Source organism: Seriola aureovittata, chromosome 2 (assembly GCF_021018895.1).
Source record: "Seriola aureovittata isolate HTS-2021-v1 ecotype China chromosome 2, ASM2101889v1, whole genome shotgun sequence".
NCBI classification, from domain to species: Eukaryota; Metazoa; Chordata; class Actinopteri; order Carangiformes; family Carangidae; genus Seriola; species Seriola aureovittata.
This window is the reverse complement of record NC_079365.1, coordinates 30,582,501-30,608,713: the sequence shown is the minus strand read 5'-3', so window position 1 is coordinate 30,608,713 and position 26,213 is coordinate 30,582,501. Positions and strand designations below refer to the sequence as shown.

The window sequence follows — 26,213 nt, the reverse complement described above, 5'->3', positions numbered from 1 at the left end:
GTTGGTAAAAGCTGCTGGTGTCTGAATCTTTTAGATGCATTTATTTTTGCACATGCAGGTACAAACTTCTCTGACGAGCTTTTTACGGGAGCGTCCGAGAGTAAGATGCACGTGCGGTAGATGTCCGGTGTTTCAGTGCGTCTGGGTGTCGTTGCTCTCTCAGGTCTCGAATGAGCGAAGGGAGCTCAGCGTCTTCCTCAAGGTCGCTGCGACAACGTGCCGAGCTTCCCTTTCAGGTGGAAGCTGAACCCGTGACCTCGTAGTTATGGCGTACGGGCTCGTCAACCACGAGTACACCCTGACATTTATGGGATTCTTCTGCACCGCGAGCTTCCACGCCCTCACGTAGGACGCCATGACACCATGTAGGAGGGAAAATGGTGAATGGAAGTCTCAAAACCATCATGTAGGAAGCAACTCATGGAATAACATCCCTACGGTGGCGGCGTACCAGACCTTCATCATCATGGTTAAAATGATAATAAAAATGCTTGGTTAAGTTTAAAAAAAGATTATGGTTTAGGTTAAAATAAGCACTTCCTTCAGGGAAGGCGGAGACTGTCGTTGTCATAGTTACAACGGTAAAAATAGAAGCTGTGTCCCAATTCATCCTTCTGATTCCATCCTTCAGAGGTCGCGGTCTGTGAAGGTGTGAGGGCCGAAGGCCGAACTGAAGTGAACTCTTCACCTCTTCACCTACTGGTTTGTATTTCTTCCTCCCTCCAGGACGTGAACGCCCCGCTGCTCCTCCAACACCTGTCCACGTGTCCATCACCTGTGAAGTTTTGTCCGACCAGCGACTGTGAGCGCTCGCATCAGTCATCTGGGTTGTAGATCGTCTGGAGATAGCTGAAGGATTTGTGGGAAATAATAAGCCGGTGGTGCAGGACTACCCAGAGTTAAATGATGACAGGGAGTCTTAAGTTCTCAATCACATTCTCATCTGACCGCAGTCGGGTGTGTGTGTGATGTGTTGTCCGGCCTTACAAACCGTGGACCGTGTGTGAGCCGCCGCTCTGTGTTCAGGGAGAGTTTCTACAGTAGTTCATACAGTGTGTTGCACCTCTCTGCAGCCATCTGTCCTGCCCGTCCTCCTCTGTGTTTGTTGGCCTGCAGACTGTGTACACTGCTGAGTCCCGTCCTGTACGCGTCGGCCTCCGCTGTGGCGTTCAATTGTTTTCTTTCTCCGGATCTGGCGTGTCTGCGTGCGTGCGAGCGCCACAGACCAGATTACTCCTCTGCTGTTTTTGGACGCGGTCCATCGGATGAACTGAGCTCTGTTTGTTGTCGGGTAAAAACGCTGTTTGGTACAAATTCTTGAGCAACACACGAGGCGACGAGGCTGCGTTTGGTTTCCCTCCTCCTGCGGTCCGGATGATTTCATCTGGATAACATCACACATGTCTGATGTTTCTCTAACCGTGGATCTCGTGTCAGCTGAGACGATGTCGCTGGGAAGGGTGAGATTTAATGTGTAACTTGTGTTCATGAGTTTTGCGTGACTTCGTCTCGTTTTCTCTTTAATGTATCGACTTGAGTTAAATTGTCCTGCCACAGTTTCATGGATATAACCGACGCAGACTGAAAACACAATAAACATACACTCACTCTTTACACATCTCACCCACAACTACTGTTACTGACTCTGACACTGTCTTATGTGATCTCCCCTCTCTCTCTCTCTCTCTCTCTCTCTCTTTACACATATTTTCCTTTTCTGTTTGCTTTGAGTGTCACTCTGTCACCCTGTCTTCCTCGGCGAGTTAATCTCCTGGGATATGCCATTAATAAACCTTTTCATTAAGATCCTGTTCTCATTATTCACTGCAATTAAAGCTCTTTAACTGTGGAGCAGAACCTGTATTCTCTCCCCCTCCTCCCCCTCTCCTGCTTCCTCTTTGTCCCTCACAGTCACTATCACACACACACGCACGCACGCACGCACGCACGCACACACACACGTACAGTCACAGAGCAGTACTGTAGTTGTGTGTGTATTTCTACTTATTAATGCAAACTGCAAAATGACAGGCGTTTCAAAAATCAGCTTTCCTTTGAATATCAGAGCACTTGTGCACACGCACACACACACACACACACACACACACACACACACACACAGAGGTGGTATGGATTAATGGTTTGCTAAACGAGCTGACAGCGAGGACTTGAAGACTCGTCTTTATAAGCTGCTTTCACACGAGTGAAGGCGAAAGGGAAATACAGGATATAAGAAGAAACTGGGAGAAGAGAGACGGAGTCGTAGAAAGAGCAAGAGGAACTAGAATAACCGACTCGCAGTCGTATCCCTCCGCCAGACTCGTGTGACATGAGTATGTATAGGAGTTCCTCGATTCTCAAGTAAAACACATATTAATGTCGCCAGGATTTGAATGCAGTCATCACTTTGTGTGCAGCTCTGCCGACGGTGTTCTGAGTAAAGTCGTGTAACTGAGCAACTGCATGACGTTGATGAGAGGAAATAAAAGAAACAACGGCTGTGACGTGACGAGGAAACACGACGGAGAACAGACGACACTCAGAAGAACATGTGACAATCAAGGATTTGTATCGGAGCCTTTCTCTCTCTCTCTCGTAGTGAAGTGTGTTCCTGCATCTCTCTTCCATTCACCGCATCACAACAACAACAACAACAACGACGGCGGCACATTTCTCCCGCCTTCACCCTCTCCTCTCAAAATCCCTCCCGCCTGATTACGAGGGGCCCCAATTACGCTTTCGAGCCTCCTCGTAAACAGCGAGAAACAAACAAATACCGCCGCTCGCTCGCCTCAAATCCCCAACCACAAACATGGGCTGAAACGGTAATCCAGGTTTTAGGTTTACAAAAGGAAAGACAAAAAAAAGGAAGTGATAAGTAACGAGCAGCGAGGAGAGCGAGTGGGAAATGTTCATTATTACACTGCAGTGATATGACATCACACTCAACCCTGTGTAAACACCACGACACAGACTGACAGCTTCATAATTCAGTCTTTACATCATCACGGTTTTCTTTTCAGCTGCAGCTGCATCGTCGTTCACTCCTTTACCTTCTGGACGGTGAACGTCCGTATGACGTACTCCGCCAGCGGTTCGGTCTCTATCAGGGTCACCTTGATGTCTCCGTACACCTCCGTCTCGTCAGGCCAGTAACGCACACACTTCACCTGCAGGAGACAGTGTACAGTCAGCGCGATCATCAATACAACAGATGAAGAATGTCGAGCTGCGTGTTGCCTATCCTGCATTAGAAATGGCAGATTAATTATTGGACATATGAAGGTTATTGATTTAAGTAGCAGATGACACTTTAAATGAATCCCCAGCAAAGATAAACCAGCGAGTTAAAAATGTCCTAACCAAATGATTTTTAATAATTTATGTTCTGTTGCTGGAAAACTTGATGTTTGTTTCACAGTCACATCGTTGGGTCATTTAAAGTCTCTCTTCATGGTCGTCATCCTGATATCTGCACACAGACTCACAGGGAGCGGGAAGGGAGGAGGTCTCAGGACTCATGGGATTACAAGGTGAATGACTGCACTGGAGACCAGGGTTTACATCCTTCCCTCCGTCAACAGCCGTGACCTAAAGTGACTGTGTTATAGTAAACTTCCTCCACTCAGCTCATTTCTTAAATGCAGAGTAAATAATAATAATAATATTCTTTTCTGCGATTTTTAGCTGCAAAAAAGGTTTTGAAGTGACGCTTCGGACAGTTTTTTGAAATACAATAAGATGTGACACTTTAAATTCATCAGCTGTGTAATCCTCATTCAACACACACACACACACACACACCACACACACACACACACATTTTGTAATCCCTTAGATGATGAACTCACCCTGCCCACCTCCACCAGGTTGGTAACCATGACGATAGAGGCCGAGTTTTCCTGCCAGACCATCCTCCAGAAATCCCTGACCGTCTCCTGCATGGGCCCTGACACACACACACACACACACCACACACACACACACACACACACACACACACACACATGCACAATTTAGAGATATAAACATACTGACACACACGTGCACACACTCCAACATCATGTAAAAAACGCATCAGCACCGACGGCACAGACTTACGCAAACACACACCACACACAAACACACACTCATAAAACATACACACCTGAACAGGGAGACACACGTGCACTCACACAGACGTGCACTCACACACTATCAATCCCAGATAGTGGTTCGTGGGTTTGAGGTAATGGGGTCTTAAATTTGTCAGGGGGATTTTATACGGCGGTTTAGATTTAGGAGGTTGTGGTAATAGCCTTCCAGCCCGAAAGGACGACATTTACCAGGTGGCTGCTAGACACACACACACACACACACACACACACACACACACACACAAATATGGAATCACACATACGATCTCCTCACACACACTCATCACGTCAGTTTAATTACCTTGTGTGGCGATGTAATGTCTGGGTCTGTGGTACCCCTGTGAGACGGAGGAAAAAAGTCAAGCATAAAAAAAAATAAAAATACCTCATACCTTAGTCACCTCCATCTTTTTCCTCCCCTCCTTTCCCCTCATTTTCCTCTATTTTTAGTTTATTTCTTTCTTTTACCTTTTTCTACGTCATGTTTTCTCTCTTCCATCTTCCATGTCTACATCTGTTGCTCTCTCTTCCTTGTTTTCTTGCACCTTGTAATCCATCTTTTCCTCCCTCTTCCATCATTTCTTCTCCCAGTCGTCCCCCCGTCTCCCGCTTAAGTGATTCCTTACTCTTTCTCCTTTTTTCTTTTAGTTCTCTCACTTCTTTCCCTCTTACTCCCTTTAAATCAATTTCTGCCTCTTCTTTTCTTCCACTCCTGCCATCTGTCAGTTTCTCCCTCTTACTTCTCCCTCTCCTCAGTTTTCCTTTTCTTTTCCTCTTTTAATTTGTCCCGTGTCCCTCTTCAGTCCCTCCTCTCCTCCCAGAAGCACAACTCAAGGTCATTTTCCAAATAAACATCAAATTAAACAAGAGGGGATTTTAATTTTCCCTCCATGAAAAGCGACGACTCTCCAACCAATGATTGTCCCCCCATCTTATTCACCCCCCCCCCTCCCATAAGAGACAGATAACCTTGCTGAGATGAAAGCATTTATCACTTTCGTACCGTCATTAAGAGCACGCCGTACGCACGGCCTTATCTCCGCTGAGGGGATGTGCCGTCGTTTGACTGGAAATAAACATTTTGCACCGAATTCATTGAGACTCTTATTACAACAGTCAGCTGTGAGGGAGAGATTAAAGCGATAAGTGAAGCACGACTCCTGGAGGGGGAGAGGACAGGAGGAGGGATGGAACAAATCGTCCGTTGAGGGGATCGAATCTGTGACTTTTAGATTTTAAATATTTTTGTAAAGACCAATTTTAGATTTCAGGGAGAGGTAAAGATATGAGGGATGTGCGTGTGTGTGTGTGTGTGTGTGTTTGTGTAAAGACTCACGTCAATATAGTTGGCGTTGATGTAGTCAGAGTGGGGGTCTCCGTCCAGCAGCTGCAGTCGGACTCTGGTGTGGTCGTCTGTGGGGTCAGATAGCACAAAAAATACAACAGGCCTAAAGTTACATTTACCCACAGATCGGAGCAGCTAACTGACCGGCTGGGGAAGGAAGCGACTGACCACAGACTGAGACCGAGACCGTCCACACCACAGATATCACGGCGACCGGTCCCATGTTAACGTCTCCCTGACATAATGCCTGTCGTGTCCGTCCTAATCATGGCCGTCCTCTTCCAGTAGCAAGGACGGAAGTAGTGCGATGTTCAGGAGACGTTGAGCAGACTTTGGGTTTTATTGTTATATTTTAAATGTCAAGACGATGTTGGCGATACCAACAAAAATATCAACGTCAGTCCTTTACGTTAGACGTCGTCCTGACATTGAATTTTGTACCTAAAGTCACAACCTGACATTCAACCAAGTATCAAGGTCTAATAATGTCGGTGTCCAGCTGCTCAATCTTTCCCGAACCTTCGTCTAGTCGTCTAAACTTTACCAAGGACACTGCAGCAGGAAAACACGACTTCAGACTCGGACAGAGAAAACACACATGGTTTCATCCGGTATGGTTTTATTCAGCCACTTGTTCTCAGTTGCAGCTCCATTTAGATGCTAATCATATGATGGAGGCAAAAACATAAAAGCAACAAACATTTTGTCCAGGACTCCCCAGTGCAGAGTCACAACCTATAGGATGATGGGACAAACACTGTTCCAGTAGGAGCTGCTTCTATCATCAGTTTATTTACTGTCCAATAATCCACAACCTGTGACCTAGAAACAGCGAGACCGCCGATGGAAACTCTTTGATTAACGTCTCTAATTTCATCCAGTTACTCTCAAACACTTGACGCCTTCTTCTTTGTCTCACTGGTGATTAGTTTGCTGTGAAGACGAGGTCCAGTCCGCCCTGACGCCATCCACTGACTTTCACTTCCACAAGTCAACCGGCTTCGCTGTGTTAAAGGGACAGGACGCACTTCTGCTCCATGTTTCCTGGATATTTTAAAGCGTTCAAATCACTGAGCCCCAAGGGTTAAAAATAATTTCACAGAGCCCTCCACTTCAAAAAGATTTCTAATAGTCCCTCTGCAACTAACCCATCACAACCTGTGCTGCCCACAAGCATATGTTTTCAGCTTTCAGCTAAAAACTGAATGCAGGGAGAAAATATAAAAGCAAAAAGGAAAGAGACGATGTGAAACGACTGCTTAAAGAAGTGTTGTAAAATTAAACTGTTCTCACAGGAATTTTGGAATTAATTTTAGCTGAATGAATCATCTCCAGTAAGCAATAATCATCCATCTATTTAATAGAAATACATTTTTGTTTTACTAACGATGGTTTGATAAAAGCGGTTTGTTTCCTTGCTGGGCAGGAAGTGATGTGTTGTATGGTTGCAGCGACAGACGTTGGTGAACAGAGGTTGTAAGCACCAGCACGGCCGGACAGATAAGCAAGTTAATTGATAAGTTATAGGCGACTGAAGAGGTGCGGAAATACCAGATCAATGGAACACACCGAAACCTCCAACCTGGACGACCACACGGGTCGTTAGCTTTAGGAAAAGATGGTGGTTTTGGGGTAAAATAAGTACTTCCTTAAGATTGGACGATCTCTGTTGTCATGGTTACAATAATAACAACTAACAGTCATGGATAATATTCATGAATGTGTCACACCCGTCCACCACCACCTCCTCCTGACGTGGACTGTCTCTCTTTATACTACGTCACCGACACCTTTTCTTTTTGCTCCTGTCCTACGACCATTAGATGTTGCCTAGCAACAAAACCTAGCTATGATGTCATATTAACCTGCTGCACAGACAACCTATATATAAGAAATATACTGTATAGCTGCCGTTGAATATCAGATGATATCTAGGAGACACTGAATCATCCGTGGCTCTGAGGTTTGGAGCAGCTAATACAGCACCACGACTAAATCTGCTTCTTCTTTTTCCCCCTTTTCCCTTTTGAATGTCGGTTATTATGTCCCCGGCTCTGATGGCCGTCCACAGCGCTCGCACACACGCTGTATGGGGGGTAATTATAGCTGATGGTGGGCAGCGATTTTGTTCAGTTTTAACGTGGCGGCGGCGGCAGGTAATTGCAGACGAAGCGGACGTGATTTAGTCTGATTATCTCCATCTTTCCCTCTCACTCTTTTTCTTTCTTTTGTTGATATGCTCCATTTCAACCCCATTACTTTTAATTCTCTGGGACATACGACCACATCATAATGATGCGGCTGCTAATGATAATAATATCTCTGTAATTTCCTTGTTTCTTTAGTTCTTATTTTTGGTTACAAATGAGGAGGGAAAATGATGCTGAGAGGAGGAGGAAGAAAACAGGAAGAGGAGAGTAGGAGAGAGATGGATCAACAAAAAAAGGATCTACTTTGTGTGTGTTGATGCGTATGATTTTATTGATTGATGCAAAAGAACCTAGCTTGACGCGAGCACAAAGCTAGCCGCTCTGTTAGCTACAGGGAAAACTTCTGAGCCTTGTTAGAAACTGAGAGATCCGCATTTTTTTTAATCCAACATGTTTTGCATTTGAAGAACGTCAAAGTTCAAGGGGGTTGTATTTCAAAAGCAAATTCGACCTGAAAAGGTGTTTACATGCACCCGCAGAGGAGCGAGGCCTTTAGCGTTACAGCTACCGCACAGCAGAAATAATACTTTTGTAAAGGCCAGATTTTACCGTTTCCGCTTTGAATCAAAGCTCAGATTCATCTGTCTCAAGCTTTCATGTGAGCGGAGCTACTCTGTGCTCGATGACTCATTCCTCCAATTGTAATCCACTCCCTCTGTGTTTATAGTGGGGGCATGGGAACAATCATTTTGTCAAGTAGGCATGAATGTATTTTTTTGTTTTGTGTTTGGTGAGTATCTTAGAATAGATGAGTGAATTCCCTATACATGGCTGGCACACACTGATCTCTCCGGTGGAGTAAAAATAATTATAAGTAGCAGAAAATTGCAGAGAAGCTTATCTTTCAACAAGCGAGATCCTTGAGAGCACATTTTGACTCACTGTGTGCCCCCGATGATGACCATGGGGTGCAGCTGGAAGAGCCGGAAAAAGCTTAAAGTACACCTAATTATTCTTGTAAAGCAACTATTTCTTTCTGAGGTCAAGGATGAACTTTCTCATTCAACTGAACCATTAGATATGATTGAAAGCTGTAATTGAAAGGTAGTAAGGGGACCTTGGACCAAACAGGTAAGCTACACCATCAAAGCTGTTCAAGCAGCTGAGCGGCATCAAGCACATTAACTGATAAACCTTCAAATCTCACTGTCTAAACTTTGGAATCAATTTGCAAAGATTTGGTTAACTGGGGGCCATTTGCAAGATATGTTCTTGACTGTAGAATGTAGTATTCTCCAGATTTGTTGTGTCAAATCATACCAGGAATTAAAGGCACCGTTGTGGAGGAATGTTCTTCCTTTCAGTCGACTTCTCTCACTTTGTGGGCTCACATAAACTCCAAAGGTACACGTCATAGAGACCTCATATCGTTATCCTCTCGCCTATGGTCGGTAAATTCGGTTAATACTTTCCCCAATACTGCGTTCATGAACGGAGCCTCAACCTCAGCAGCTTCGACCCAGAAAGAAAACGCTGGGACTTGAGAGAAGACGACCCAAAGAGAAGTCAAACTCAAACACTGCAGAAAACCAGTTTCGGCGACCAAAGGTAACAACGCCAATTTGTTGTTCAGTCACTTGGAAAAACAATCACAGTGTCGACTCTGAAGTGTGCTAGGCTCAAAAAAACAGAGAGGGACCGATACGGCCTGTGATAGCTCAATGTTTAACTTCCATTATGACTGACGGTGTCCAGAAGGACCCGTTCTCGTAGATAAAGATACACGAAGAGGTAATAACTCAGAGAGAACGGCCCAGCTCCAGATAGTGATGTAGTGTTAGTGAGCAGGACATGCTTAACAATTTCTAGTTAAGACAAAACTTTATGTCTGATCTATACAATCTCCCCTGGAAGGGAAAATCTGGAGGAATTGCTTCTGATTCACCTGCTCAGTCATCATTTTCTCCTTGGTGGTTTCAATAAATACTTCCACCTGAGACGGCTGAAATCCTCTGGAAGAAATTCCACCACAATCATATTCAATATCACTTAATATAACATATTCGCCGTGTCCCAATTCAGTGGCAGCATCCTTCAGGGGCTGCATTTGAAGAGTGATTGCATCACAGTGGAGCGACTAGAGAGCGGAGAAAGACGTCCTTCTTTTCCTGGTTTAACGAGGAATCCAACAGGTGGATCATTTGTGGCCCGACCTATCCCAAGATTCATTGCGCACCAGTACTGAGAGTCTGAGGATCACACTGTTAAATGTAAGTATTGGGTTTCGGCTCAGTTCCTCAAGTTTTTGTGAATGAAAGTTACATTTAGCCAAGGTTGCTAGGCATCAGGAGCAAAGCGACGGGATCCATGGACCAGACCGTCTCATTTCGGGTTCGGCCTTCACGGTTGTTTACCGCTAACTACGACGAGGACAGTCTGTCAACCTTAAGAAAGTATTTATTTTAACCTAAACTATGATCTTGTTCTAAACCGAACCAAACCGGGACTGTTCCACAAGCTTAACCACACGCTGGCCTCAACTTCCTGCTGCACTACATGAACACAACTTTGCTCCAGTGGCACCAGATACGATCAGTGCACACACACACACAGAACAGCTGCATATCATTTGGATTCTTGCACCGGATCCGCTTCCTTGATTATCATTTCTGGGATCACCTTGAGGAGAATTATTTGTACAGCTTCTATCAGAGTAATTTTCCAGTTCTGGCTGAGCGGCAACAATGATGGCAGCATGACTCCACTCTGCCAGTACAAGATACTGTCATCAGCTATCAGCTCACTCACACTCTCTGCTCTCTCTCACACACACACACACACACACACACACACACACACACACATTCCCTGCATGTAAAAACAAACACAACAGGGGGTCGTCTGCCAGCCTTCTGCTCTTTCCCTCCCTGTCTTGTCTTCTCTTCTACCACATCTTCCCTTTCCCTCCTTCTCTGTCTCATCTATTTCTTCTTCCATTTCTTTTATTTTTTAATCCTCCTCTTCTCAGCTGATTCTGTCCACCCCGCCTGAAAGCCCTTTTTCTTTTTAACCTCACTTTCTCTTCCTCTTTTCTTTTTTCTCCTCCTCCTCCTCCTCTCCCTCCCTCTCTCTCGCCCCATACCGTCTCGCTCCTTCAGACAGCAGTAAGTACGCAGGGCTGGTGTCAGAGGCTGTTATAATACGAGAGCCACTGAGCCACTGAGGCTGGAGGGAGGGAGAGAGGGAGGGAGGGGCCCTTTCCACTTCTCCCTGCCCAGGGAGGGGAGCTTCTAATTGGGCTGAGATGGCAGGAAGTACTGGCTTGCAAACACTGCAGATCTGGACACAGGCCACAGATTTGAAGAGGCTGACAGTGTGTGTGTGTGTGTGTGTAAAGAAAGAGAACTGAAATATTCTTTTAATTAGTCTAATGTACAGTATGTGTGCATAGGTGTGTGAACAAAGAACACTGTAGAGGAACCTAAATCTAATATTACGATAAAAAGTCTTAACTCTATAGATCTGTAGTTGCCAGGTCCAGGCTTAGATCAATATCCTTGAATCATGTATTTGCTCAACCTCATCTCCTAGATCTAGATCTAGATGTGGATATAGAAATATATATATATATATATATATATAAAGAGAGAGAGAGAGAGAGAGAGTAGACATGTGCACACAGGCTCCTGTTGGCGTCTGCAGCACTGGAGTAACAACAAAGTCATCAGAAGCTGTGGTGTCCAAGGGCGAAGGGCCACACACCCATTACTCATTAATGAGCTCCACTCCTATGCTCAGTCTTCCTCTCCTCATAACCTTGCAACCCCCCCCCTCCCTCCACTCCTCCTCTCCTACCTTCTCCTCTCCTCTCCTCTCTCAGCTTTTAGTCTGGTTCCATTTTCTCTCTCTGTGACTCATCTTTTTTTTCTTCTGTCCTCTTCTCTCCCAAGTCTTGTCATTACCCCAGAAGCCACTGTAAAAAGTTTTGTTGGAGAGAACTTGTTAACTTGAGGGGTCCAGAAAAAGGCCAAACAAAATAGACTTCTGTGTTTTTATCTGGGAGAGATTTGCAGGAGGGGGGTTGGGGTGGGGGGGTTGGTGGTGGATGTAGCAGAAAGCTGTAATTTGGAGACATCAGATCAGATTGTGTTGAAAGCCTGCACAGAGCCGCTGTACACAAATACAATGAGCAGGAGCCAGCGGCGCCTAATGACTGCTGCTGTAGCACAACAGCGAAACAGGAGCTGCAGTTTTTTTTTTTTTGCTTCACGACGAGCTTTTATATCGCACATCGCCAAAAGTGAGGCCCGCATGATAAACTGCAAATACCTTAATTGGAGCAGGGGGATAATCTATGGAGTCATTATCTTCCAGTTTCATGAATATATTGCATTTCACTGCTTCATGAGGCCGACGTCTGCCCCACATTGTTCTCACTCGATGAGGCAAAAAGACATTTAAAATGTACTTAGCTTATATAATACCCACACCACTGAAAAACAGGACTAATGAAATTCTTCTACGCCCAACTCGGATCAGATTTTAAAATTCAAATGATCTATGACCTTTTCTGAACTGAGTGTATTAGAGACGAGCGAGGCTTTTTTCTTCTTCTTCAGCAAATCCCTTCCTCAACTTCAGTTTTTATTCCTAGATGAAGACATTTTGTTTAGGTTTATATAACGTGTGGATGTTTTGGCTGGACCGCAACAGCCCTATAATCTGTAATGACCCTCTGACTGACTGACTGACTGACTGACTGATCATATTTCCACTTCCGGTCAGCCGAGTGCCTCTTCACTGAGTTGAAGTTTCTGGCGCAAACAGGTTCAATTAGGGGGGTGTGGCCAACTTAGCACATTGTCTCTAGTGGGCTTTTAAATATAAATGGTTACAGGAAGCGTTGAGTTTGTATTTAGACGTGACGCAGAAACAGTAACACGGCAAACAGGAGCGACTGAAAATGAAGCTTTGTACTAAAATATGTTCTGACCAAACTCTACATATCAAACAGAGGGGAGTTAGACATAAAGACCTGCCTCTAATAAAAGTCTGTTACGTTCTGGAGTTGAGGTTAATAAAGTTGAAACTACTGTGGATCCAGACGGAGGATGTGAGCTGAGTGAGAGACTGAAAAAAGAAAGATATTCTGTCTCTTGTAACTTTGTCTTTGAGCGATCATTCGAACAGTAAATGCCGCTGGGATCACAGCTCAGTCTTTGTCTTAAACTGATATGTTTTGTGATTTTGTCAGATGACGTCGCAGTTATAAAATCAGTGAAAGGAGTGAAAGTGAAACACATCACTAAACTGAACAGTTTGGCTTTGGGATTTTTTGGGGTTTTTTTTTTCTGGTTTAATGGCTCAAACTCCGGTGGCTCAAGATTTTTTTTTGTTTTCAAGGGTGCTGGACACAGTAATTGCAGGGTCTTTAATATTGAACAAAAAAGCCTTATCAACTTCCTGCAGATATATTAGTCACTTGAGTCATGAGGCAGTTAAACCCTCTGCTCACCGCCTTTTATATTCCATTGTCTTTCTGGCCGACTGAAAAGAGCAAGGAGAGTGAAACAGCTGCCGGTGGAGAGGGACAAAATGTAATGCTTCAATATGCCCATTAGGTTTTATTTTACAATGCTGGAGGAAGACAACGGGTGGATACTGAGTGGCGCTGATGCAGAATACATGCATGATGGGAGATTTCTGCTACTAAAATATTCTACTTTTTAAATGATGCCCCCTCCTCCCTGTGATTCTTCTTCTATGTCTTGGTATTAGCCGGATGCTCAGAGGTATTCTGTGACGGTTACGTTTTTAGAAAGCAGAAGTAGCTACACGTACAGAAACATATGGAGCAAAAGTTTAAATGAAACTCCACTACGCTGCTGACAAAAGACATAACTCAGTTAAACGTCGGCGTAAACAGATGGAGCTGGTATTTTAACACAGAAGAAGAAAAAACGCTCACAGGCGCAAGTTGAAACTGCTGAACAAGATGTTTTACTCTTCTCTTCTTCCCCTCTCATCTCCTCTCTCTCTCTCTCTCCTCCTCCTCCTCCTGCTCTTCTCGCCTCCTTTTTCAGTAGCCACTAAGCAGGGATTGTGTCTGTCACAGATATACTTAATCAGTTAACTCCCGGTGGAGCTCAACTCACTCACCGCATACACTCCGCTGTCAGGCCGGCTCAAGGCATTAGGGAATTTAATAGCATGTGTGATTGAGTGTAAGTGTAAGTGTGTGTGTGTGTGTGTGAGAGAGAGAGAGAGAGAGAGAGAGAGAGAGAGAGAGAGAGAGAGAGAGAGAGAGAGAGAGAGAGGGACTGAGTAGCGTGTAAGTGTGTTAAAGTGTGTCTTTCATCACTTCCCTGTGTACTCACATGTTCTGTAACATCTTTAGGGTGTGTGTGTTTAAAGGGTTTGTGTGTGTGTGTGTGTGTGTGTGTGTGTGTGTGTGTGTGTGTGTGTGTGTGTGCAACTTTGAAAGTATTCCAGTCGTGTTTCAATGTTCAACTGATGTGTGTGTTCCAGTGTCAGCAGCTATGTATGTGTGTGTGTGTGTGTGTGTGTGTGTGTGTGTGTGTTGGAAGGTATTATAGTGTGTAATAGCTTATTAAGACCAGAGCTCCCTGCAGCTGGTGTGTCAAATAACTCAGACTGTTGTCGACTTACACACTCATACACAAACACACACCTCAAGATGCTGTTTCCAGCTGTTTGAAGGCTGTCAGGAGCAGAATAGAGAGAGAGAGAGAGAGAGAGAGAGAGAGAGAGTGTGTGTGTGTGTGTGTGTGTGTGTGTGTGGGTGGAGGAGAACACATGCAGAGAGCACAACCAGCTCTCTAAACTGATACTAAATGTAATGCAGTGGCATTTATATACTGTGCGTCAAACAGAATTTAGTTAATGCAGCGATAGTGATGCAAAAACAACAATTAATATCTGCATGAATATTTCTCTTTTGTTTTTTGCATCCAGTTTTAATATTTATAGGTAATCACCGACCAGCTGCAACCACCACATTAATCTCAAAGACTTTCTTTTTTAAATAAATAAATAAATTCTGGAAGAATTATTCTGAGTTTAAGCAGAATAATACCTCACTAACATCTGCCCAGTTGTAGACGCGCTAACTCAGGAACGACTGACCGACACATGTTGAGTATCTGTCTGACAGGAAACCGACGGCTACCTGCTCTGCTCTTTACCCACCATCTCCTCCTCCATCTATAATCACACAGGACCCAGATACGACTTGTCCTGAAGATATCGTGGCAGAAAGGTTTTCCAGGTCCCTGCATATTTACCTCCATCATTTTTTTTCTTTTATCTCTGGCTGCAACACCTCAGCACTTCACGAGCAGGAGAAATATATGCTGTTAGTCGCTCACACAGCAAATCGTCATCTTTCCCACTGACCAGCTGACACTCTCTCTTTTCATTAAGCTCCAATTTATGATTGTCAAAGGAACATCTTTCCTTCGGTCTGATGTCTGAAGTGTTTGCCTGCAGCAGGTCATGCACAAGCCAAACTGAGGAGAAATACGGTGGTGGTATTATAGCAGACAGCGACTCGTTAGGTTTATGAGAGGTGAATTAGTCGAGCTGAGCTCAGCCAAACCAAGCCGGATCCACTTTCCTGCCTTTAAGGACAGTAACTGAGTGGTTGAGGAGACCGGTTGGCGGTCTACCAGGTTTAACCACACAGCATGGGTGGGTAAAAAGATAATACAAGACGTATCATGAGTGAAAAACTGAAGTGTTTCCTCCTTAAACTGCAGTGAACCAATCACAGTCTCCTAAAAACAGATTCAGGGTTTCATACGTCACAAACCTCAGGAACCAATCCTGTCAACTTGTGGGGATGAAGGGGCGGGGCTAAATACACCTGAAACCTTGTCAGTACAGAGAGAGAGAGCGTTAGCATTAGCACAAGCACTAACAGTGTGTCAGCCACTGCCAGTTACGAGCTAACAAACAACATAAACAAGTAGAAGATGCTAACTATGCTAACGGTTCTGACCCGTCTGCTAGTCTCTGGTTCTGGTCTCAGACTCCTCCTCTGAGTCTGGATCTGACTGAGGCTCAAACATGAGGCTGAGTCTCTCTGATGTTTCCTCCTCTCACCATCTTGATGCTCTCTACTCTTTCACCTGTCCACCTGGAGCCAGCAGGTGGTGGGCGGGGCTTAAGGCCTGATCCAGGTTTCTCAACCAGGAAGTAAGAGGAGATGAAAACCATGTTAAAGAAAGTATGAATCATAGCAGAGGATTTGTACTGAGTTGAAAACACGTCTGGAGACTTGTTGTGGAACTTTAAAATCCCTTCGTCAGTCGGTATCTGATAAATGTCTCGTCAGCGGTACATCTCATTAATTCTGATTCATTCATCAACAATCAATTATCACACACTGTCAATGATCACAGCTCATCATTACCAGCCATCAACGAATATCCAATTGTCAACCCCCTGAAGTTTTATAAAGATGAAATATAATCACTCACGATCCTCCGCCTTCTAATTAAAAATACAATCATCGTTAACCCCCCCACCCCCCAATCACCTGATGCTTTCTCTTTTTTTTCTCATAAAAAAGAAAGCATCAGGTTAAAAATCATCATCAAAATTTGGCATGTGTTGTTACTACCGCGTCGTTGTTGCCCCCCCAACGGCTTCTGAAGAGGAACAATGATTAACAGCAATCACCGTCAACAGTATCAATAATACCTCCGCTGGTGTTAAAAATCAGCCTCATTATCTCCATTATCTGTGCGCTTACCTCCCACTGGGAGCTGCAACATCAAACCATTTCATCATCTGGTGGTGGGGGGGCTGGAAGAGCTAATCAGTCTTTCCTGGAGAGTCCTTCTCTTCCTGTTTGTCTCAAGAAAATGTGTCTGTCACTCATGGTATTTCAGCTCGGAGCAGAGGGATCGACACGACGGGAGAAACATGGACGTGGTTATAAAATCAGGATTTTAGCAGCATCTTGGAAGTGACTGCTGGTTAACATGCCGTCTTTATGGGCCACGTTTCGGTAACTGTCTTAAACTTGTTCCGTTGTCATGACAACAGAAACAGAAAAACAGCTAGCTGATACTAGACTGAAACCAGCTGATAGACTGAAACCAGTTGATACTAGACTGAAAGCAGTGTCTACTAGACTGAAACCAGTGGCTACTAGACTAAAACCAGCTGACACTAGACTGAAACCGGTTGATACTAGACTGAAACCAGTGTCTACTAGACTAAAACCAGCTGATAGACTGAAACCAGCTGACACTAGACTGAAACCAGCTGATACTAGACTGAAACCAGCTGACACTAGATTGAAACCAGTTGATACTAGACTGAAACCACCTGATAGACAGAAACCAGCTGATACTAGACTGAAACCAGCTGATACTAGACTGAAACCAGTTGATACTAGACTGAAACCAGCTGATACTAGACTGAAACCAGCTGACACTAGACTGAAACCAGTTGATACTAGACTGAAACCAGCTGAGGCTAGACTGAAACCAGCTGATACTAGACTGAAACCAGCTGAGGCTAGACTGAAACCAGTGGCTACTAGACTAAAACCAGCTGATAGGCTGAAACCAGCTGATAATAGACTGAAACCAGCTGAGACTAGACTGAAACCAGTGGCTACTAGACTGAAACCAGCTGAAACTAGACTGAAACCAGTGGCTACTAGATTGAAACCAGCTGATAGACTGAAACCAGCTGACACTAGACTGAAACCAGCTGAGGCTAGGCTGAAACCAGCTGACACTAGACTGAAACCAGATGAGACTAGACTGAAACCAGCTGACACTAGACTGAAACCAGCTGATACTAGACTGAAACCAGCTGATACTAGACTGAAACCAGTTGATACTAGACTGAAACCAGTTGATACTAGATTGAAACCAGCTGATAGACTGAAACCAGCTGACACTAGACTGAAACCAGCTGAGGCTAGACTGAAACCAGCTGATACTAGACTGAAACCAGCTGAGACTAGACTGAAACCAACTGAGGCTAGACTGAAACCAGTGGCTACTAGACTAAGACCAGCTGATAGGCTGAAACCAGCTGATACTAGACTGAAACCAGCTGAGAATAGGCTGAAACCAGCTGATACTAGACTGAAACCAGTGGCTACTAGACTGAAACCAGCTGACACTAGACTGAAACTAGTTGACACTAGACTGAAACCAGCTGATATTAGACTGAAACCAGTTGATACTAGACTGAAACCAGCTGATACTAGACTGAAACCAGTTGATACTAGATTGAAACCAGATGAGACTAGACTGAAACCAGCTGAGGCTAGACTGAAACCAGCTGATACTAGACTGAAACCAGTTGATACTAGACTGAAACCAGCTGATACTAGATTGAAACCAGATGAGACTAGACTAGACTAGACTTTCCAGTGAAAGCAGTTGTTTACAGGTTCCATAACAGTTTTCAACTACGTCCTCAATTTCACACATTGACTAACACACGGTCGAGCACCGTACCAGGTTTTGATCCGGTCTGGTTTCATGGTTGCATAACATTACACTCTGAAAGAATCTGATTAACTGCTTCGAGTGGGGCAATTCATCACCGATCTCCCTGTGGAGCCCCTGACACCTGTAAACAAACTGTTCTGTATATAACTGGCGGAGTTCCCCTTAAAATTGTTTGGATCTCCTGCTCACAGTAACGGAGAATCGATTACAGAGTATTTTTTATTTTTTTTAAATATTTAGCAAAACAGAAGATAAAAGAGAAACATAAGTACAATTTTTCAGAAAACAAAAATTCTTCTTCCTAAAGGTCTGCAGGTGGAATAATGTTGCAGCAGTTCTGCACTGCTGCAATCAATCAGCCACAAACTAGACTGCTGTGATCTGTACAAGCCTGAGTGTAGAGTGTGTGTGTGTGTGTGTGTGTGTGTGTGTGTGTGTGTGTGTGTGTGTGTGTGTGTGTGTGTGTGTGTAGACTGCAGGTATAGGACTTTCTTATTCACTGAATCTGTACGTGCTTCCATGTGTGAACAGAGTGTGTGTTTATTTGTATATTACTGTGTGTGTGTTTGTGCGTGTGTGTGTGTGTGTGTGTGTGTGTGTGTGTGACAGCTTGGGGGATGCTAATATTTGTTGTGGTTCTTTGGTCAACACTTCAGAGGAGTTGTTGGCGTTCTGACTTCAGAGCAGCTCGGCAGACGTGTTGAGAATCGGTGCCAGGGAGGATAAGAGAGGAGGAGGGAGAGGGGAGACACACTATGTACAGCTGCATATGAAGCTAATGCACACACACACGCACACACACATATACACACACACACGCACAAACAAACACGAAGCATTGTTGTTTTCAAAACCTTTCTTGCTTTGTTTGTTTCGCACACAAACACGGACACACTCACAGAAACAAGATGCCCTCAGCCTCTCTCTCTGTCTCCCTCACACACACACACACACACACACACACACACACACACACACCAACACACACACACACACACACAACCATACACAACCACACAACCATACACATAACCTCCACTGTAATGAGAAGCAACACGATGCAGGAGGGGATACTGATTATGCCAGTGATGCTTGGAGGTGTTAACACTGGGTGAAGTGTGTGTGTGTGTGTGTGTGTGTGTGTGTGCGTGTGTGTGTCTGTGTGTGTGTGTGTGTGTGTAGTAACACGGCCTGGCAAAGACTGACAGCCTGTGTAATGACTCTCATTCACCTGTACACTGGTACACATTAGCGAATGGAGAGAGGGCCTGGGGTGAGTTTGTGCACATGTGTGTTTGTGAGAGAGGAAGAGATTAATGACGGACGGAGGAAATGGGGAGAGAAGAAGAACGAGAGCTGGTGAGAGGAGATCAAGGGAGTGAGGGGAAAAGATGAAAAGAGGAGAAAAAGAAAGAGGTCGGACAGAAAGGAGAGATCATGAAATGGGCAAAAACGCGGGAGGAAGACAAACGAACAGAGAAGAGAAAAAAGAAAGAAGAAGAGAGGAGGAAGAGTCACAGTGCAGATTTTCACCTTGACTACTGCATTTAAATATTTTCCCAGTCAGTGTGTAGCTGCTACAATCAGCCAGTAAACAGGACGTCTGCTGTAGCTGCTCGCTAACCACCAAACCACTGCGGAGAGTTTCTGCTCACACTGCAGGAGTTCGTCTTTGTTTGTTTTGTTTTGTTTCTTTCCTCTGATTTCTGTTCTTGTGTCTCTTTGTGTGTATGAACGTCTCCCTGTCTGATGACGTAGCGGCTCGGCCTCGTCATCTGAACGGCCGCTCTGTTTCAGCCTGTCATGCTGCGTTCAATACTATGCCAGGTTAGCATGCTAGCGGTTTGCACACTAGCTTAATGTGCATTGTTTACCATATGCCATTGAATTGCTTTGACATTTCGGTTGACAGTGATGGCGGATTCACCCTCGGTTGCAAACTGGCTATGTAAAGAATTAAGTGTTTTAAACTACGAGTGTAATTTGAGTCATTTCCACTAGCGGTGTAGCATGATAGCAGTGCGTTAACACAGAGACGAGCTAATGATGCTAATGATTCGTCTTTATTTCTTTTCAGGACCGACACATATACAGACGCACACACTCTGACGTGTGCAGATCTGCACGTTAGGAAATAAAAGTGAACATAAAGGACAGAAGACTGCATCGTGGGTGTTCTTACCGACGCCACCTGAGCAGCACACCTTCCATCCAGAACCCCACCCTACAGACCCAATCTGGTTTCTCACCAACAGCATGAATGAAACATACAGACATCTGTGGGAAAAGCAAAGAATATCTCTCCAATTCAAACAGTTTCAACTCGTGAAGATGTGTCCTCATGCAGCCAAGAACCAACCTGTGCGTATGCATCCCTTTTTATTTATTTTGACATATCCCTTTACCTTTAAAGTTGCCTTCATTCGAACCATCAGCTCGTACAGTGAACATAATGAGAGGCAGAGAGAGGAGCTGAACAAGCAGCACCAGTAAAGTGGGAACATCTATAATTGGGACGGCATATTGTTTTTTGTTCCGAGATCCTCCAGAGTTAAATGACTTCGAGGCGTTAAAACAACAGAGAAATATATTCGATTCACTACAGAAGCCCTTAGATTTTTCTGAGGTTTATTGTGCGGTATTCCCACTGATGGAAAAAAATAACAAAAAAACGAGGCAGTGCGGAAGAAATCTATGAGCAAATCAATGATTATTACAAATGCGCAGGTGAGACAGACTGTTCCTGAATGTTGTAAAACATAACCGCCATTATGACTGAGCGCTGCAGAGTAAGTGCTGACTTCAACTGAGTCGGAATCAAACTAAATTAGAGCTTCAGTGATAATTGGTATTCAAATAAAACACATCTCATTTTTACAAGGAAACATTTTGATTTCTGGAAGCGAAACTTGGAAATGAAAAACAATGTTATTTAGCCTCATTTTAATTTGAAACAGTTCAGATTAAACTCAAAACTTTTCCCACGGAAGTTAAAAATCAACCCACGACAAGCTGTCGGCTGATGCTGACCACCCAAGTCTGCATCAAAATATTGTGGGTTTTAATTATAATAAACTTCTCTACTACACTTTCTTGCCGAACTTCACCAACTAGTGTCATCGTTAACTCTGTACTTTAGTGGAGAACAATGGCAGCGTGATAACTTGTCAGTGTCTCACCTGCAGGAGATTTAGAGAAGGAGCAGGATGTGGATGGGGTCAGTTTAAGCGCTTTATTTTGAAAATATTCATAGCTTCATCTTGCTCACATAGTCACATAGTATTTTACTTTGGAACTACAGCTTGTGAACCGTTGAACCACCGTATTCCTACGCAGAAGCGCGACAACGGCACGCTCTGTATTACTCCACAGATCAGCTGACTGAGTCAGACGCGCTTGTGCGTAGGAATACGGTGGAAAACATGTAGTTCCAAAGGACGGGGCTGTTTGATGGCAGGTAAAGTGAACCATCACTTTAAAGCATCACTTTAACAGAAGCTATCATCATTAGCTGTGTCGCATCACTCACTTTTATTCACCCTCCTCTGTCGGAGTAAGAACTGCAATGATGAGAAGTCGATGGATAGTGTTTACTTATTGCCCGTTAGCGACCAGCTAATCCACGAGAGCTATTTTCAAACGCTTCAACAACTTTCTACTGAACTAAAAGCTGCACAAGAGGAAGCAGCTAATGTGACTGACTAGCGCTAGCCAGGCCAAGCTGGGCAGCTAGTTAAAGGTTAGTTTACCAGCTGCAGCAGGCCACCAATTACATCTCCAGCTACATCATCCAGCAACACGCAGAGGCTCGACACACAGGAAGTTTGTGAATGTTTACATGCCAACAAACAAACAAACTGACAGATGTTGTGTAGGAGCGAACATGAAGACTGATATAAAATGTAAACATTCATGAAAACAAATACACAGTACACACCTCCTCCTCCTCCTCACTTCTCCCTGATAACACATGGACCTGCACACATACAGTATAAATACATCACGCACACACAAACAAGTGCACATACCCTTCTTTGCACATATGTAAATTCTTGCCAATAAATCTGTTTATTTTGAAGGCATGAAGGCACACTTCTGTTGAATTATAAATGACCATATGGGAAAGTTGTTGTATGAACTGAGAGAGAGAGAGAGAGAGAGAGAGAGAGAAAGAGGGGGCTGAGAAGGAGAAGAAAAAAAACGAAAGGAGAGAAAGAAGTGAAGGAAGAGAGGGAGGAGAAAATAGAAGCAGACAGATGCCGGTAATGAGGAAACACTACTGCGCTTTGCCTCAACCCATAAACTGTCAGAGGTAATCAGACAGGATGAATGGATGGATAGAGAGCAGACGAGAGGAGAGGAAGAAAGGGGAGGTGAGAAAAAGCTAACAAGAGGAGAGTAAGAGGGAGCAGCATGGGAGTAAAAGGGATTTAAAGTGAAGGAGAACATTTCACGGAAAGGAGAGATGAGAGAGGAGAAGAGGTTAGAAAAAGAAAAACAGGAAGGTGAGACGATGAGGGAGAAAAGGGAGAAATGAAAATAAATAAATGCAGAAATGCAGGAAAAACAAGATAAGAGGGAGAGAATAAAGTTGGAAGTGGAGGTTGGGAGGAGAGGAGGAGAAGCGCTGAGGAGACAGGAGGACAGGAGGCTGGTAGATTAACATTTATTCAGTGTGCTGAAGGGATTTCAAACATGGCATCGAGTGTTTGTGTTTGGCAGATGTCCGCAGGAAGAGCGTGTTAACACTTCGACTCGAATCAGCCCTTTTCAAACTGAGTCAGAGACACAGAGAGGTGGTGAAAACTATGTGTCAGTGTGTGAAGAAGTGAGAAAGATGAGGGAAGAATAAAAACAACAAAAGAGGAGCGTGATGGAGAAACAGCAGAAAGTCAAAAGTCCTCACAAGGATGGAGAGATTATCACAGCTGCCTCTGAGGGGATTTTTACGTCTCGAACTCGGGTGTCGGTTTAATTCTCGCAAAGCCAGGCCACAAATTTAGCTCCCCCCACTGTGATCTGCTGAGGCTCATTGAGGCATTTGCTCCGGTTAGAGGTGCCGTCACTTTGCAGGCGGCTGGATCAGACTTTAACCAGTAAACACAGATTTCATTTGAACCTTTTTCCTCAGTGAGACTCACCAGGAACACGCTGGCTGCTTCGCGGGATCTAGAGATTTGGCGTCTCGCCTATTTTTGTTTTTCTCCCGGTAAAAAATAGACAAAGAAAAGACCTTATGATAGCGGTGTTGACATTATACCAGCGACATGACATAAAACTGACAGTTTCCACTGTAGTTGTCTGTGTCGAAACTGAATCTGAATGTGACACAAGACATGAAAACAGAGATTTTAGTGACGTTTTCTGTCAAAAATAAATCAGAAATGAATGATTGATGAAGAGAAATCCAACATTCAAATAGCAAAACAAATCATTTGCAAAACAGAACAATTTTGGTGAAAAGATGTGATTATATAAAGAAATAAAAATATGAATCATATTTTTAAATGTTTTAAAACAAATCGATCTTTAAAAACATTTAAAGGTAAATAAAAAAAATTCTCATATTAAGGCCGATGACAGGAACTTCTACGCTGTCGCCGGCCGGACGACATCGTACACTTGTTTGATAGAAGATAAAAGATCCAATCAAAGGCAAAAACTGGAGAGTCAAACTGGAAAGCAGGTGAGCAACAGGAAGAGGCAAAAGGAAAGAGTCAAGAGACTGATGATGAAACGACAACTGATCTCCCCCCGTCAAACAAAAAAGAGAAAATTAGCTTCCCCTGCTCCGAGTTCAGTCCTGAATGCTCCATCGTTATCATGAAAATAAAAAGTGCTCGGAGAAGACATTATTCAGCCTCCCTGTTGTTACGGGGTCAGATGTGAGCCGCCAACAACTTTTGAGATTCGGACAGAAGTGGACAAGTGATAAAAGGTTAGGAACCACTGCTCTACGAGTGCCAGCGGCGGCAGGTCAGCGACGCACACGCAGCGCCACGCAGGCAGCGCATTCCCGCCGTTACACACGAAGCCTTGCTGCCGCCACTTCCTCTTTGCCTTGTAGTTTTCAAACTGGAAAAGCAGTTTTCAAACTGTCGGCTGCTCAGGAAACATCAAGCATATCTCTCTCTCTCTCTCTCTCTGACTCTTCACTGCAGTTGGTTACCCAGTCAGTCTGAGGTGGTAAATAAGCCATAAAGCTGCAGAGTCATGTGTCATGAAAACACTTTGGAGACATAGTTCCATAAAGAAAAAGTTTTACACCATCGTTAATGACGAGATAGAGAAGGTGAAGAACAGGGCTGCTTGCAGGGGAACACAGTCCCACATGCAGAACTGTACAGTGTGTGCGAGCGAGAACGAATCCGACCGGGAGGGAATTTGTTCCGAGCTCTCCAGCTCCGAAACAGAAAGTAAATCCCTTGTTTTCAAAAGGCGAATTAAAGTTCAACTTGACTGGAGGAGAAAAAAAAAGAAAAGAAGAAATAACCTTTAACCCGCACTCAGAGTTTCAGCTGCAGCCGGTCCGTCCGCCTGTCTTACCATATTTCCTTGTTCTAATAAAGACAGCACACAAAGTCATTTCCCCGGGGGCCTTTTAAAACATTTTCTCAAGAAAATGAGCCTTTGTACAATCACAGCGAGCGAGATGGACAGTTTCCATTACCAGGCCCTTGTAATTAAAGGATTTGTACTAATAGCAAATTTATCATAATTCCTGCTGGCTATCACGTCCTTGTCAGGCTGTTTCATTTCAGCACAGTGTTTCATTTTAAACCCTTCAGGTTAGCGCACTGTTTCCTGACTTGACATCTAAACCCTTGTAATGAGACTGAGCACGTGCACAGATCTGTGCGTGCTAACACACACACACACACAAATTGCCAAATAGAAGCCCACAAGCACAATCTTCTGGATCATATTGGTCATGTACGTGAATGGGGGTGAATGTGCAACACACACACATCCTCGTTTTACTATATTTGTGGAGACCTGTCATTGACATAATGCATTCCTAAGGGGTTTATTATCTGTTGTGTTTTTATTCATATATCCCACTGTTACATACCCAATTGCCCCACTGGAGACAGATAAAGTGACCGAATAATGTGATTGATTATTACATACGCGATATGACCAATAATAATATTGTGATATTTCTAGGCTATATCGCGATACACGATATATATCTCAAAATATATCTGTGTTTTACTGTTTGATGCATAAAATCACAACAGTATGAGGATTTTAGTCGCTGTAACATTAGAACATGCTGGTTTACTATATTAGTAGCTTCTATTTGAACAATTTTAAATTTGCATAAAGGAGCAAAGTTCAATTTCATCCCGAACAAAAACAGAACTCAGAACTTTCTGCACCAATTTTCCCGCCTCCATCTTCAATTACTTTCCTGAACACGTTATGATCCTGTTCAAGATACAGAAACACACACGCCTCAACTACGTCTCACACACACACACCACACACACACACACACACACACACACACACAGGCCTGAACCGTTTAATAAAACTTCAACCGAACAATCTGGTCCTCTTGTTCCGTCCTAACCGAGGCTGGAGGTTTCCTCGTACGAGCTAACAAGCACACAGAATCAGGCAGGCATCATTAGTGCACACAAAATCACAGCAAACACTTGTTATAATACACAGCATCGTATTCCCATTTTAATTTACACTCTAATGGCCAAACACACACTCACGCTTCATGCAGCATGTGCCTCACTCTGCAACTCAGCAGCTTGTTTTTGCTCCAAAATGAAGCTTCATTTTGACAAAAGTCTTTATGAATAAAATAAAGGCTGCAGGCTTTGATCATCAGAATCCCTCTGCAAACTTTATATGTTTTTTATGGTAGTTTCCTGTATCAGACGTTCCCAAGTTTAGGACAGGAGTTTGAATGAACTTTGGTGCTGCGTTCAGACAAAGGAGGGATTTTAATAAAAGGTGCTATTTTCTATCAAACTCACTATGTTGCTTAATTGGTCTCGCTGTCGGAGATAGTGAGTCACATGTTATAACCCTGACTGATCCATCTACCAACACCGAGTCCTAC

The 26,213-nt window shown here is 44.0% G+C and overlaps 1 protein-coding gene across 1 annotated transcript in view; it reads right to left on the bottom strand.

The window, feature by feature from the left end:
* Positions 1–26,213, bottom strand: part of ptprt (protein tyrosine phosphatase receptor type T) — a 318,930-nt gene that overhangs the window by 24,956 nt on the left and 267,761 nt on the right. The window contains 4 exon segments of the mRNA XM_056395774.1: positions 3,054–3,170; positions 3,852–3,949; positions 4,438–4,474; positions 5,473–5,549. Of these exon segments, the coding sequence (XP_056251749.1) occupies positions 3,054–3,170; positions 3,852–3,949; positions 4,438–4,474; positions 5,473–5,549 (329 nt within the window).